Source organism: Notamacropus eugenii, chromosome 1 (assembly GCF_028372415.1).
Source record: "Notamacropus eugenii isolate mMacEug1 chromosome 1, mMacEug1.pri_v2, whole genome shotgun sequence".
NCBI lineage: Eukaryota > Metazoa > Chordata > Mammalia > Diprotodontia > Macropodidae > Notamacropus > Notamacropus eugenii.
Window position 1 is genome coordinate 304,920,504 of NC_092872.1, and position 16,026 is coordinate 304,936,529.

General features: G+C 36.4%; 1 protein-coding gene across 1 annotated transcript in view; it reads left to right on the plus strand.

Moving 5' to 3' along the window:
- Positions 1-16,026, plus strand: part of PRKCH (protein kinase C eta) — a 278,008-nt gene that overhangs the window by 179,971 nt on the left and 82,011 nt on the right. The window contains exon 10 of the mRNA XM_072629398.1: positions 13,786-13,940. Coding sequence (XP_072485499.1) covers positions 13,786-13,940 — 155 coding nt within the window. The remainder of the gene's footprint in view (positions 1-13,785; positions 13,941-16,026) is intronic.

Genomic DNA, 16,026 nt, shown 5'->3' on the forward strand with positions numbered 1-16,026 from the left:
TAGAACATAATCTGCTCCCTTAAGTACTGGTACAAATGCTTTACCTTAGGCCTTTGGGGTACCATTCTAACGGTGTAATTTACCCCTCAAAGCATTCATTCATTTCTGAGGAATCTTATTCCTAAAGAGTAGCTTGTGGAATAGAAGCATAAGATGTACCTCACAGAGAAAGACAGTTTCTACTTCCATAGGAGTATGCAAGCTTCCCAGTTCTTGAAATTGAAATTATTTAAAAGTAAGTGAAAAGTTTCTGGCAATCTTTTTTATTCTTCTAACCCCTACGAAATGTTTGTTTATTTTACTTTCTGCAACTCAAATACGTCTAAAATGAATTTTTGAGAATCAAGTTGTATTTTAAATTCACCAAGATAATTTGGCATTCAAAGGGTATCATTTGAAGCAAATAATCTTATCTTTTTTCCTAATCTAGACTTTGTTATACTATAGCATACCCCATATGAGGTGCCCTGTCCAATGTCATTTTGCAATAATATTGTTACTACATGTGGTAGGTGTACCGTTTATTTCATATAGGCTAGGCTAGTTTCTCCTTAAAGGTCAGGGAAACTGTCCTCGATATTTGAGCCACTGATATTGGAGGCACCTGGAAATGTGGAAGCAGAGGGGAGTTGGGTCATCCTGAATTAGTACATAATCATCTTCCTATTGTTAAGTAAACTTTCTTTAATTGGATGTTATATGGTCTAAGAGTATTTCATTGCCATCTAACCTTGAGCCTGAACTATTGGACTGGCCTGAGGTAGGCTTGGCTTAGAACAGTGCACCCTAACTAAACCCCATTGTAAAGTGGTGAAATCTCATTGCAACATTATTTGGCTAATTGCCCATTCGAACATTATTCCTGTGGATTTAACTGCCCTAGAAATAAAGTTTTCCTCTTGGAAATCAATGATCCTTTAACTTTGTAAACTTATATTAGATATTCTTAAAGCAGGAGATGCCTGTATTGATCAGGATTCACATATCCTCAAATGGGTCTTTGATGTCATCAATTTTTATGTTCCTTCCAACGGTGCATGAATTGCAATGCATCTATGCCTATGAGACACTTACCCCTTGTTTTCTTTTAAGTGCATCACAGCAGGTCTACATAACAGCTTAGAAGTCCAACTGGATTTCTTCTGACATCACAAGTAAACCAGTAGTTTGACTTCAGTAATCACTTATTGTTCCAATATGATCAACCAAACGTCTTTACCTATCATGTGGCTCCCTCATGAAATCTTTTGTTCCTGATCTTCTAAGTTCGCCATTGATAACATATTGGAAAGTTGATCATACCCATTAGGTACCTCTATATTCCTCTTGTGTGATGCTTCATTGGAGTTCTTTGGAAGCTCTTTTGTTCTGTGCCTTATGAATATATAACAATAGAACTTTGATATTAAACAAGATGGACTTTTGTTTGCAAGAGAAGTTACTGGTAATTAAAGCAGCTTTGTAGTTTCTCAAAGGTAATCTAGCCTACTCTCTTTCCGTTTAATTCTGGGCTCATCTTGCTGTCCACTTCACTAACTGGCAAATTCTATACTTTGTAACTCTGATTGTATATCATACTCTGGACATTACACATTTATTATCTATTTGTTCCACGCTGAGTGTCCAGTCAGAGCAAATCTTTTGAACAGTAACAGATCTCTTTGAGGAGGCTCAGAAATGTTCTGGACCTTGCTACAACCAGCAAGAAACCATCTATTAACAAGAGCATCTAAAGGATTTCACCATCCACAGTGAGTTCCACTTCAATTGAAAATGTGCTTTGGACAATCCTAACACAATGGCAAGCATTTTTGGCAGGCCTACATCTCCCTATTTTATTCCACAGCCAATACTTGTAATCAGAGGGTTACTGAATAAGACTATTCTGTTGTTATTTCTTTCAAGGAATCTTGAATAAATTTTAAGTGGATTGCAGGCATCTTTTTTTTTTTTTTAAAGAAGAGAGCCTTTAATAGTGTTTTTCCCTAGTAAATCAAATATTTTTCATAATTGACGAACAATAAACACTGGCATTTTGTATTCTCTAGATCTTTTGGTCAATTGCATTATAATAAAGATGTAGTGCATTGTAATATAAACTATCACTATGTGAAAAACTCCCTGTTGCCAACTAATACCCTCAATGAGCATTCCCTAAATAAACATGTAGATGAGTCTCAGAGATTTTGTACAAGTGGGAAAGTAGGCGTTTGCACTTATGGTTGTTGACATTCTCTTGTTTGACTGTAAAGGCCTAAGATATTTTGCTTACCTTGGGTATCTTTTCTTCCCTTGATGAATTCATGACCATATTCTTTACACTCACATATTTTTGTCACTTCTAGCACAGATCTACTTTATATATACTTTTATCTAGCCTTACTGCTTTCCCCATTTTTGTTCTCTTTCTACATCTGGAACTGTAATAGTAAAGTCTAAATGTGGTTTTTCTGTAATTTGTTATAAAAACTTTTGCAGATCTTTTGCATTTGTTTTCTGGGTTTCTTTTTCTTTTTTCTTTTTTTTTTTTTTTTGGCATCTTTCCATTTTCATTCTTACATGTTCTCGGGATGGCATTGTTTAGTTGAATCACTTGCCAAGCTTTCTTCAAACTGGTATTACCTTCCATTGTTGCTCTCTGCTTTATGAACTGGTATTACCCTCCATTATTTCTCTCTGCTTTCTGAGGCAGTATTGTTCATAGTTATCCTTCTTCATAAGATTTTACAAGAAAAGCTTATATTCCAAACTGGGGTTGCCTTTGGCCACAATCTCTCTCTACTCGGCAAATAAGTCAGGTACTTGCTAACATCTTTTTTTACACTCCTTTTTTGCTCTTTGTTGTAGAAATTAATTTATATCAATATAAAATTATAATCAGTGTCTTTGTCATTTCTTTACATAATAAATGTTTTACCTTATTAATTACTTGTTCAAATAGTTCTTCACTGAGTTGTTTGATTGCATGCTATATCTGTGTCCCGTCAGACCACCACCTTGTTAGAGCAAAAATCAGAAATTGTTACAAAGCTAGAAGACTATAGGATCCTAGAATATCCTGATCCTTTTTTCATTATCATGATCCTATTGTCTTCTTATATTACTCTCATTCTCATTGCATTATTCCATAGTATCATTAAGCTTTCTTCAAGTGTGTAATTTTTGTTTTGTTTTTACTAATTCTGATCTTTGCTCTAACAAGTTAGTCTGACTGTACACAGCTGATTCAGCAATGACACCCACATCAACAAGTCTTTTCCTGTCTGTTAAAAATAAAGCAATTTCATTTTAAGATGTTTTTCAGGGCTTGCCATGTCCAGCATCTACTAACTTTTTTCTCAAAGGAGTATTCATGATATAAAATCATAAGGCTTCTCTGTGAAGTCTACAAATCTTTCCCCTACCACATTCCTTCATCTTGAACCATGCTTTCTGAAATAGTCTCATCACCCTCCCCTATTAGCACCTTTGCAGTGAAGTCTCCTAGCATCAAAGTGTGTCACAGAATTTCCCTAGCTCTTCATTCTCTGCAACCAGTGTTGATGCATAAACTGTAATTATTTTCATGGTGGTCTTTTTGCACGTACTTATCATTACCACTGCAATACAAAAGGGCTAAAGATTCCATGAAGTAATGCTTCATATCGCCTCTTGGCATATGATAAATTTAACTCTGCCAACTCCTGTCTTTGCCTCTCCAAGGAGAACTTGTGAACAGTCCTTCCATGTAGCTGAAATGTTCATTCTTCTGGTTTCAGTTATTGAATGATAGTAGTAGTAGAAATAGTAGTAGTAGTAGTAGTAGTAGCAGTAGTAGTAGTAGTAGCAGTAGTAGTAGTAATGGCAGTAGTAGTAGCAGTAGTAATATTATCAACAACAATAATGATAGCTAGTATTTATATAACACTTTAAAGTTTGTAAAGCCATTTATTAATATTATCTCATTTGATCTGCACAATAATCCTGAGATGTAGGAGCTATTATTATCATCCCCATTTTACAGATGAGGAAACTGAGATAGATAGAGGTTACAGTGACTTGCTCAGGGTCACACAGCTAGTAAGTGATTGAGGCAGAATTTGAACTCAGGTCTTCCCAACTCCAGATCTGGTGCCCTATCCACTTGCCACCTAGTTGCCTTTATAGCCAAAATATAAAAACTGATAGAATTCAGGTCCTCAAATGGTATATTCACTCATTTGATAAGAGTCCTCCCATTAGATGACTAATAATCAAGTTAATGTATGTTGACAATCTAAAAAGCTATGTAACTTAGCACATTCTTCTGCTCTTTGTACCTTGTCCCTCAGAATCTAAGTCTATTGCTCTTCCCCCACTCTCGTGCCCTATCTCTTTTACTCTAATTATCAGACAATCGATAGGCTGGTTTGTTCATTTCAAAAGTATCAAGTTGTGAGTCTACTAAATAACTAAATTAAGCGTAAACAGAACACATCATTCCTGACTCAAGGATATGCTCACTCAGAAGATAAGATAGAAACAAGAAACAATTGCAAGACAGCTTTGTAAAATCAGAATTAGGGATACCATAGCAAGGGCCAACAAAGCTGGAGAAGCTTCATAGCAGCATTGGACTGAAGTGGGACAAGGAGAACTATTAAGGTTTCATGAGAATACACAGTTCAGTTTATTAAATGAGGGCTTATTATTTGATATAATTTATGTCTCTTCCGTACACAAATATAAATAAGGCAATACAATTAACTGAAATATATGGAATTTCCTCTTTGGCTTAGTGTGATGAAGGTACCAAGGTGCACTTAGCACATTCTCTTTAAAATATTTTAAGGTTTCTCAAGATGGAACAGGAATTATTTGCCATGGCCATATAGCTAGTAAGTGTTGGAATCATGGTTCAAACCCAGGTCTTCTGAATCCAAGTCTTTCCATTCAAATAAAAAAATAAAATATTTTAAGGTTTCTAATTAATTGACAAATTTCTGCTGCCTTCAACTTAGAAGCGCGTCTCTTGGTTTTGAAATTTGAACTGTTACATTGATGAACTTCCAATCAAACCAATGTACACTCTGATACTGACTTCAGTACAAAAGAGTAAGAAGACAAAGAAATATGTGGGAAAGTATGGTTTAGAAATAAGAAATGAGAGGCTGAAGGCTTATACAGAGGTCTCATGTTTTATATCATGGACATTTTCTTCAAAATAGAATTGGTAAGCACTGGACATGGAAAGCATCAAATTACATCTTGAAAAATGAAATAAATTATTCTTAAAAACAAAACAAGAAAAGACTTGTTATTGATGTGGGGCTTATCCCTGAGTCAGTTGTCCTTCCAGTCAGATCAACTCATCAGGGCTAAGATAAGAATTAGCTAAAAAAAAAAAAACCAATAAGAACAATAGGAAAAAATTATGGTGTGCAAATGAAAGAACTTAACCTTGAATTATTTAACCAGGAAGTTGTAAATTTAAAAAAATATAGAGAATGAGCAACAAAAGTGTCATTGACCATAATAATTTTAATCCAACAGTTTAAGCAGACTTCAGTATCAGCTCTCTATCACCTCCAGTGATATCACCTCCAAAACAAACTCTGTCTGGTGTTCAAAGAAAGCCCTTCATATCCTGGGTCCTTTCTACCTTTCCAGTCTTATTATGTCTTACTTCCCACCCATGTTCTCTTCAATCCTACCTCCTCACATAGACCATTCCATGTACCAACTCTGGGGCAGTTCTTCGGGTCAGTCCCTGTTCCTGGACTTCTCTTTCTCCTTTTTCCTGTCTCCCAGTCTCTCTCCCTGGCTTCCTTCAGTACTCAGATAAAAATCCCACCTTCTACAAGAAGGCTTTCCCAAGCCTACCTAATGCTAGTAACTGTTGAATCTCTCCACTTTATCCTGTTCGTATCTTGTTTTGCACGTAAGTCATTTGCATGTTTTTACCACCATTAAAATGTGAGCCCATTGAAAGGAGGGTCTTTTTTGTTTATTTGTTTGCCTGTCTTTGTATCCACAGCATTTAACAAATTACCTGGCATATGGTAGGTGCTTAATAAATGCTTGTTGACTGAGTGACTAAATTAATGACCGCATCAAAGAGATCTAAAGAATCTTGAAGGTGTGTTACTTAGCACACATCTGACTTGCTTGCCAAATGGAGAGTTAGTTGCCAAAAAAGCAGTACTAGGTTAAAATGCAAACTCATGTCTAAAATCTTACAAAGAAGGATGATAGGGAATCTTGAACAATATCGTTTCATGTGTGTGTTCATCCTTCATTACCAAAGATCATGCCGTCAGAGAAATAATGATATGACTTGCACTTGACTTTGTTTTGAGTGAGGGAGAGCTGTGCAGGTCGCCAGCCTCACTTCTCCTCCAGAGCCATCTGAATCCAGAGACCTGATATTCCTCAGGATGACTGGAGATGACCTAGGATGAGGCAATTGGGAGTATGTGACTTGCCAAGGTCACACAACTAGTGAGTGTCAAGTGTCTGAGGTGAGATTTGAACTCAGGTCCTCTGAGGTGAGATTTGAACTCAGGTCCTCCTGACTCCTGCACTGGTGCTGTATCCACTGCACCACATAGCTGCCCCTATATCACTTCATAAAGCAGAGAGAAACAGTAGAGGATAAAATCAAACTAATAAAAGCATGGCAATATTGCCAGTTAAACAATACTATCCCACGGACATTCAGGGATGAAAATGGAAGGACTACAAACAGAAGAAAAAAGGAAAATATTTATAAAAAATATTTTGACAGAATGTTTCCTTCATCAACTATGGTGAAACCACCATACATTACAATCCTATATGTGCTTACAGAGAGGATGTAGAAATGATACAAAAAAATTGGAAAAAAGAATAAGAACAGGGAGACCATGTAGATGAATCAGTACATAAATGAATGAATATTAACCACTTAACTTTGTGCAAAGCACTGTACTAAATATTAGAGATACAAATAGAAAAGAAAGATAATCCCTGATCTTAAGGAGCCCACATTGTGACAGAGGGAGACAAAACATATGAGAGTGAAAATTCATTGTGAAGGTCCCTAGTCCACTCCATCCACTGCACCATATAGCTACCAAAATTGATGATATATTTGAGTACATTGGAGGATTACCTTGGATTAGACTGTCACCTAAAAGACAAAGTACCTATTACCTGTTGGCAAGGATTAAATTGGTTTCAAAATGAAGTTCTTTTTGGCCCTTTTCACTATTTCCTTTGGAAAAATTGTTTAAGCACAAAGGAACATTCTACTGTGTAGTGAGATTTATCATGTTTCCAGTTTATTATGTTTCCCAAGCAGATTTCCTCATCTGACTGGCTTGCCTCAGGATCTCTTCTGCGTCAGTCAGTTTCCTGTTGACTGGAATGCCTCATTTCTATAAATGTAGATAGTATTGTCAAAGAAAGATGGTAAAACAGGAAAAGTTCCCAGAACGTTCAGTGAGCTCCCCTCCTTGTTGCCCCTACACAGCATTAGAGAGATTATGGTTCAGGATTTATTATGCAACTTGAAATAAATCCAGGTCCTTCCCAGAGCGTCATGAGAAAGGGAAGAGTGCTAGCTCTACCTGATAGTTTGAACAAAGCAATTGAAACTGCCACAACTTCAAAATGCTATTCCTAGCTTCTGAATTATTTTTAAAAGCAAAATCTTCCATTCCCTCCCAAGTGTGCTTTCTCTCTCATTTTCTTCTTTTCCCAAAGAGTATTTAGAAGTAAAGTTGTTTAGTGTAGTAATCCCCAAATTGATTCTATTTTTAGAGGAGATGGGAGGACAGAAATATTTTCTTTTTTAAAAAATATTTCCTTTTTTTCCCAAGTACATGTAAAAACAATTTTTAACAATCTTTTTTAAAATTTCTGAGTTTCAAATTCTTTTCTTCTCTCTCTGTCCCCCTCCCTGAGATAGTAAGCAAGCTAAAACATTTTTTTTTAATTTTGAGTTCCAAATTCTCTCTCCTCCTCCCTCATTGAGAAGGCAGGCAATTTGATATAGATTATACATGTGCAGCCTTGCAAAACATATTTCCATATTAGTCATTATACAAAAGAAAATGACCAAAAAGCCAAGAAAAATAAAGAAAGTAAAAAGAAGTTTCCTTGGATCTACATTCATACGCCTTAAGTTGTTTCTCTGGAAGTGGATAGCATATTTTATCATAAGGCCTTTGGGTTTGTCTTGGATCATTGCATTGCTGAGAATAACTAAGTCATTCATAGCTGATCATCATACAGTATTGCTCTTACTGTGTACAGTGTTCTCCTCGTTCCACTTACTTCGGCTTACCTCAGTTTATGTAAGTCTTTCCAGGTTTTGACAAAAATATTTTCAACACTGCACACAGAACAAGGGAAAACCTGTTACAAAGAACTTGGCTTGCTATATATTACCATAGAACATTACTATATTCTGCTTGTGAGCAGATATACTTTTTCATTAAGAGTAGGGGGAAATGAATTCCATAAGAACTGGTAGCATTCTTGGAAATGAAGCTCTGGTTAATGAATTTTGTTTCAGTAGCTTTAGTTTTATAATCCCATACTTGGCAATCTCAACCAAGTAAGGAATCCAGTTGAAGCAAGGAACCCCTAACACGAAGGTATTAACCTCACTGGCATTTGCTTGAGTGGTCGTTGATTTGGGGGCATTTTGAAATCTTAAGTTCCTATGACCCTTAGATATTCCACCTCAACTGGGAGTCAGGCGTAGGGAATGCGGCTGCGGCCATCTTTACTCTCCCTCCAGGAGATGGACCTAGGGAACGTCGTAAGAGGTGCTAGAAACCAGGAAGGTCTCCTTGCCCCCATCTCCCATCCTAAATATCTGCCTACCCATGTGTGGGTTGTGGGACCAGACTAGCACACAGCCTCTGCAGACCTGCTGCATGAAGCCTGTCAGGATCAAGTCAGGTGGTGTGTGTCCAGCAGTATGAGCCTTCTCCCTTCCCAGCATTACCATCCTCAAATGTATTTCCCACATGGTTCCGTTTTGTTGCTTACCTGACAGTGACATGAGGGATGGTCACTCTAGCAGTCGAACATACCTATTTACTGAGAGCATGATGAGATAACAGTCTGATTTTTGATAATCTTCCTTTAGATAGGCATGATTTTCAGAAATCATTGCCCTTGGTTGGATATGAAATTAGAATGTGCCAAAATGTGATTTTAGGTAAGAATAGCATGATCTTTGCCTAGGGAATGAGCTGGTTTCAGTCATATCACTTCATCTATGAAGGTTCTCTTGCCTCTAACTTCCACTTTATAGGTTTAGAAAGAGAACTTTAAAAGAGAACCACAGAATTTTAGTTTTCTGTAAAAACAGCTGGCTGATACAGTAGATAAAATGCTGGACTGGAAGTCAGCAGGACTTCAAATCCATCTTCAGATACTCACTCGCCATGTAACCCTGGGCAAGTCACTTAACCTGTCAGCTTCATTTTCCTCAACTTTAAAATGGGGATAATAATAACGCTTACCTCCTAGGATTGTTGTAAGGCTCAAACGAGAGAATATCTATAAAACATTTAGCATAGTGCCTAGTATATATTAGACTTTTCATAAATGCCCGTTCCTTTCCTACCTTCATGCCTGTATGCCCATCAGCCTGCTTACAAAAGAATACTACTTAAGGAAAGCTTTGTAGATTTCGTACTTTGTAAAAGTAGCTGTTATTACTTGGATTGTATTTTTCTGTTCTGAGGTCTTGGAGACCTTTCTCTCTGAGCCCGAGAGCGTGATTTGATATTCAAAAGGTTGCTGATCCCAGAAATGAAACCCGTGCAAATGAGGAGTGGAATGCTTCTATTCCCAGTCACAAGACACAGAAAAAAAGGGATTTCTAATTTGTCTTTTGCTCATTGGGCCTTTTTTTCAAAATGCATGAACACTTTGATTCATTTGGGGTTGGTTGGTTGATTGGTACCTGAGACAGGATGCAGGAGGGAAAGAAAAAAAGGAAATAGAAGGTTCAGCAATTTGGATTTAGAGCTGACATTAAAATGCAATCTCTTAGGGGAAGGAGAAAAGGAATATGCTAAGCATTCACATAGTGCCTGTTATGTGTCAGGTACTGTGCTATGTGTGGTGCTTTACAATTTTCTTATTTAATCCTGCTGTGAGGTAGGTGCTATCCTTATTGCCATTTTACATATGAGGAAACTGAGACAAACAGGTTAAGTAACTTCTTTAGGGTCACATGACTAGTAAGTGTCTGAAGCCAGTTTTGAACTCAGGTCTTTCTGACTCTAGATCCAGCCCTTTATCCACTGTACCTCCCAAATGCCTATTTAGTTTCATTTAATTCTAAGGAAAGAGAACAAAGACCACATAAAATGCAAAAGGTCCAATTAATGTTTTGTTTAAGTTCAGAATCAGACAACAATCTATAAGTTTGTTTTAGCCAATAAACTGAAATTTTGGGGGGAAATATATATGGATATAAACAGATTTACAAAAATTTATTCTTACATGACTAATTTGAAAATGCGCTTAACAGGAATGTATGTGTAGGTCCCATATAAAATGGTATGTTGTCTTGTGGGTGGAGAGAGAGGAGGGAGGGGAAGAAAATTTGGAATTTATGGAAATGATTGTTGAAAACTGAAAACAGACCAATTAATAAATTGGAAAAAATGTGTTCTTAATGGGCCCTTTTGATCTGAGGACAATGAACTGGAAGCATTGCTGTTCCCAAGGCTTTTGAGTTCAGGGTCCTGAGCTACCCCTATCAGAGTCTTAGTGAAAATGGTGGTCAAGGTGCTGGTGGTTTGACTTGTCTACTGAGTCCTGACTTCTCCCTGAACCCCCCCCCCCCTCCCTCTCCCCCCTACATTGGTTTGCCACATGGTTGATATTTGGTGGCATGGCTTAACCCCTCTCCATAGAAATTACTTTCCTAGGTGATCACTGCGAGGGAGGAGCTACAAGCAGCAGTGGTGATCTGAGACTTGCTATGGCACCCAGGACTCCCATGCTTATAGTCCTATTGATGGCAAATGATCATCAGAATTGGTAGTAGTGCTGATGCAGAATGTGGGCCCCTTCACCTTAGTGATAGTTCTGGGGGATGGGCTGTAGGAAGGTCCTGTGACTTGTGGACATTACTATTCTCAGAGTTCTGGGGTTCAGGATCCGAGAATGTCTTTATCAACATCTGAGGGATGGTAGTGGTGTTTAAAGGGTGTTCCACTTGTGACTCCCAGAAGTTTTTATCAGTTTTCTAATATATAATGTTTCAACTTGTCTCTTAACTTGAGAATCACAGCTGAACTGTTAGTGACTTCACAGTTATGTGTTGGAAGCAAGATCAGTATTTAGAGCAGAATATTTAACTTTTTGTGTGCCACGGACGCCTTTTGTTGGTCTGGTAAAACCTATGACCAGGTGATCATGGTGATCACTTGTATGTAAAAAAGAAAAAAAAAAGATTTCTATGGTTCCTTTCAGCTCTAAAAAACCCAATCTTGTGATCCTGGTTTATCAATTTATATTTGAAAACTGACAGATGACAAAGTATTGTTGTTTTTTGTAGATAATCAAACTATATATGTATATGTTATATGTATATATGAATGTGTTATATAGGTTCAACTTTTAATCTGAAATGCGACAGGGAAATAAGTAGTCATAGCCAAACAATCAAATGTTTATGGCATATAATAAAATTTTCATTTATGGGAAAAGGAAAGTTGCGTTATATTCCTGATAACATGCTCATTGCAACCATAAGGATAAACAAATGAATTGTTATTTGGCAACATTTGAAACAGAAAATAAAATAATCTTTTCTTTCTTTATGATTTATAAATGCTATCTTCCTTCCCAAAAAAGGAGGAAGAAGGGTTTCTGAGTCATAAAATCATTCAGATTGTGTTAAGATAAATAAGTTATTCTGGAGATTGTAGAATTAGAGGCTTCTTAGAGGAACAGGAAGCTTGGCTCCATTGATAAAGTCCAGAAACACAGGCACTGTATACCACCTGTGGATTTCCCACTTCCTCAAGGTAGGGAATTGGAAATATTCTCTCACATCTGTTCTTTCAAGTCATGCTGCTCATTCATTATGACTTTTTGCCATTCACTTTTGATTTTGTATGTGTATGGTCATTCTTTCCATTTACATGATTGTAATCATTGTGGCAAATCCTTTGAGTGTTTTACATTGTCAGAGGCTTTGCCAAAGTTTTCTTTAGGAAAAATTAATCTATTTAAGTACATATACAAGGTAAACTTTAGGATGTATTTTCTTCCATATTAAATAGAAAACAGAGAAGTTTAGTAAAAACCAATTGGCATGGAGATTTAAAAAAAAAAACAAGTTTGATGGGAACCCTATGATTTCCCTTAAATATACCCCCCTTTTTTTGAAGGCAGGCCTTCAGTAGGCAAAACATCTGGCCCTAATCAGATTTTTAAAAAATTGGTAAATGTTTGACAAAATAAGTGAAAATTCAGTACAACATAGATAATGTTAACTTGTAGTTTTCTAAGTCAATATGTAGCCCACAGTGATTCATTTCTATTTAATTTTGATGCTTGTTCATGTATCTGTACCTTTTTCTTTTCTTATTGGTTATGAGGTCCTCATTCCTTGACTCTGCCTGTCTAAATCCTGCTAAAATTTCCAGGCTTAGCTCAGGTCCTCTCTTGCTATTCCAGTCTAAACTGACTTTGCCGTTCTTTGAACTCCTTTAGCTTATATAGTCAGTACCATTGGGCATTAAGTTGCTTTCTGATTGTTCCATACGTATTAATTTGATCATAGCAACAAAGACTGTAAAGTCCTTGAGGTCAAGGACCAAGTTATATGCTACTTTTATTTCCTCTCCACTGTCCAACACAAAATGATAAAATTAGAAGATTAGAGATCATCCAGCCTCATCCTTAACCAAAATATGAAATTTCCCTACTATACTATTGTAATGTTAATGAGAGTTAAAGATCTTCCCCACCCATTAATGGGCCTGCCTATTAAAGGAAGCTTGATTAGGAGAGATTTGTAGGAAGGCTCACACTTTTTGTTAATTTCTAACGACGTACTGGTTCTCAAGGGTCTGTGATGCCCTCTGGCTCTGAAAAGTGTATATATACTCTGAGGTGAGGTTTTGTTTGGGGTCTTAACTCTTTGAAAGTGTTTGTTTTGCTAGAGAAGACTCTGAGTAGCCACTAAGGAGCCCTCCAGCTTTGAAAACTCAAATGTTGGTGCTTCTCTCTCCAGTAACTATGTATGTGTGGTCAGACAGTTGGATCTGTCTATTGTTCTGTGATGTATGTATTGCTTATAATCAGACAATTGGAAGCCTTGTCTATTGGTCTTTATTTCTCTGTTTGTATTTTCTCTGAAGTTCATGGTGCTGACTTTTTCCCCTAAAGTAAGTGAATGATATATGTGCTTGAAAAAGTTGCTTTCCTTTTAAAAAAGCAGATCTAAGAAACTGTACAGCAGATCCTACTGCTGTTACAACTGTTACTGCTGTTAAAACTACCTCTAATAAATGATCATGCAGTCCTTACTTGCACAGGGAGGTTCAGAGGAGGGTAAGATCAGGATAGACCTAAAGATATTGTTGATCTATTGTTCCAGTAATCTTCTGATATAGTCTTACATCAGCTAATCAATTTCTAATAGAATTTATCTTGATACTATCTGATACTCTCATATTTTCATTGTATAATGCCAAATGAAGAATTTCGTCCTTGCTACTACCGTATAATGACTTTGATCCCTTTGTTAATACAAACTTGCAATATCTAATTCTTTCCTATTCTTACATTTGTTGCTAGGATCGCCTATTTTTTGTGATGGAGTTTGTGAATGGAGGGGACTTGATGTTCCATATCCAGAAATCCCGTCGTTTTGATGAGGCACGAGCTCGCTTCTATGCTGCAGAAATAATTTCTGCCCTTATGTTTCTTCATGAGAAAGGGATCATTTATAGGTGAGTTATGGATTTCAGGATCCAATCCCCTAGAGCTTTATCTTCCCCAAACAGATCTGGTCTTCCATTCCACATGGTCAACCTTTTGTTTTCCATCAGTTGTTCTATCAGTTCACTATATATTATGAATTTTCTTTTTTGTAATAGGAATAAATGAATATATCGAATATACATTTCTCCAGGGTAAGGTATATTTTGTTTTTGCCATTGAATCCCTAGGATCTTACACATTAGCTTAATAATTGTTCTTTGAATTAAGTCTAATCAAACACATGGTAATGGATAAGTAGGTTTCTCAAACTGCCAAAAATCTTTATATGTCCTTCTGTTTAATTTTCTGAAAATGCTGTCCTCTAAATGTCCAGATCTATATTCAGAGTCACTCTCTTTTATCATGATACCAATATTTAATGTGAATTGGTACACCTCATAGATAATTCTGTCCTAGAAATAAATACTATTGGTATTGGCATCTCTGGTGCTGTTAAAAAAAAAAAGGTTAGACTGATTTAAGTATTGTATTGTTGAATAGGTAGAAGGTCAGCTATGATGAATAATATCGCCTTCCTGGAAATATTTGTCATTTATGCGTTGATTGCCAATGGAGAAATCATTGCCCTGAAATTCTGTATAAATGCTAGTGATTAGTATTAGTATTATTAAATAAGAATGTAACTGCCACATGTACTCTTTCTTTCCATGAAATTCAAACTGTTAGCTTCTTCTGATTTTTATGAGAAGTACAGAAATCAAGGTTTCTCTGGGCAAACATACCAAATGGTTTTTAAGACAACATTTTCATATGCCTTAGAAACTTTAGTAGGGAGAAAGAATGACTTAATAAAAGAAAAACAACCCAAAAAAGATAAATAATAAACAGTAAAACTGAAATATAATAATAGCTCATTTATACTATATAAATGTGTATGTGTATATTGGTATACACATACATATGGCACAAACTTTCCATTTTATAAAGGTCTTTGCTCACAGTCCTATGAAGTATGTAAGCACAAGTATCATTGCCCCCATTTCAAAACAGGGCATCTGTGAGTCCGGGTCTTGAATCTAGATAACCTATGCTTTTTTCCCCACATTTGGCTGCTTCCCTAAGTGTAAAGCAAAGTAACCTAAAAGACAACAAATCTCAAAATTACACAGCAAATCTCAACAAATAGTGGGCACACAGAATAGTTTAAATCTTTCTAACCAGTTTTTAATTATTCACCCCAATAAAAGGGAACATTGACCCTGATATGACAGGTAGATGTTTCCCTCACTAAATCTCTAACATGATGTAGTGGTTATGAAATGTCCCCTAGACTACATGTAATTGAACATCAAGTATGAAGATCTGAGTTCAAATACTGGCTTTACAATGATTACCTGTGTAAACTTGACAGATCACTTAGTGATGAGCTCTATTGTCTCTTCTAGTTTATGATCATGTACTTTCTCTGGCTCTTTCCCCCTCCTCTTCCAGCATTCCATCTCTCTCTCTCTCTCTCTCTCTCTCTCTCTCTCTCTCTCGCTCTCTCTCTCTCTCTTTCTCTCATATATATATATATATATATATATATATATGTATATATATATATATGTATGTATGTATAAGCCTTCATGCCTATTTTTCGAGTTTGAATGAATCATCAACAACTATTTGATAATTGCCTTCTAAGTACAAAGTATTGTGTTAGGAGCTGGCTGATTTGCCTAATGAGGGAGGTTCCCTTGTAGCCTAAGCAGATAGAGATTTGTGCTGTAAAAGATACTTAGAGCAGATATACCATTGGAAGACCAGAAAAGTATTCTCATTTTAATGATAGGACAGCTATAAAATGGTGAGTTTACCAGTTCGCATGGCCAGAATGGACCTCTTCTGCACAGGTGCCTCTTGAAATTTTGGCTTTTCTTAGTCTTAGCTTAAGTACTATCTTCACTCTGAAACGTTCCTTAATTCTACCCTCCTCCAGCTAGAAGTAATCCCTTCTTTCCTTGAAAAGTTTATTCTACTTGATTTTTCTATGTTCTCTCATATGAACATTTGTGTATGTATGTATATATATATATATACACACACACACAT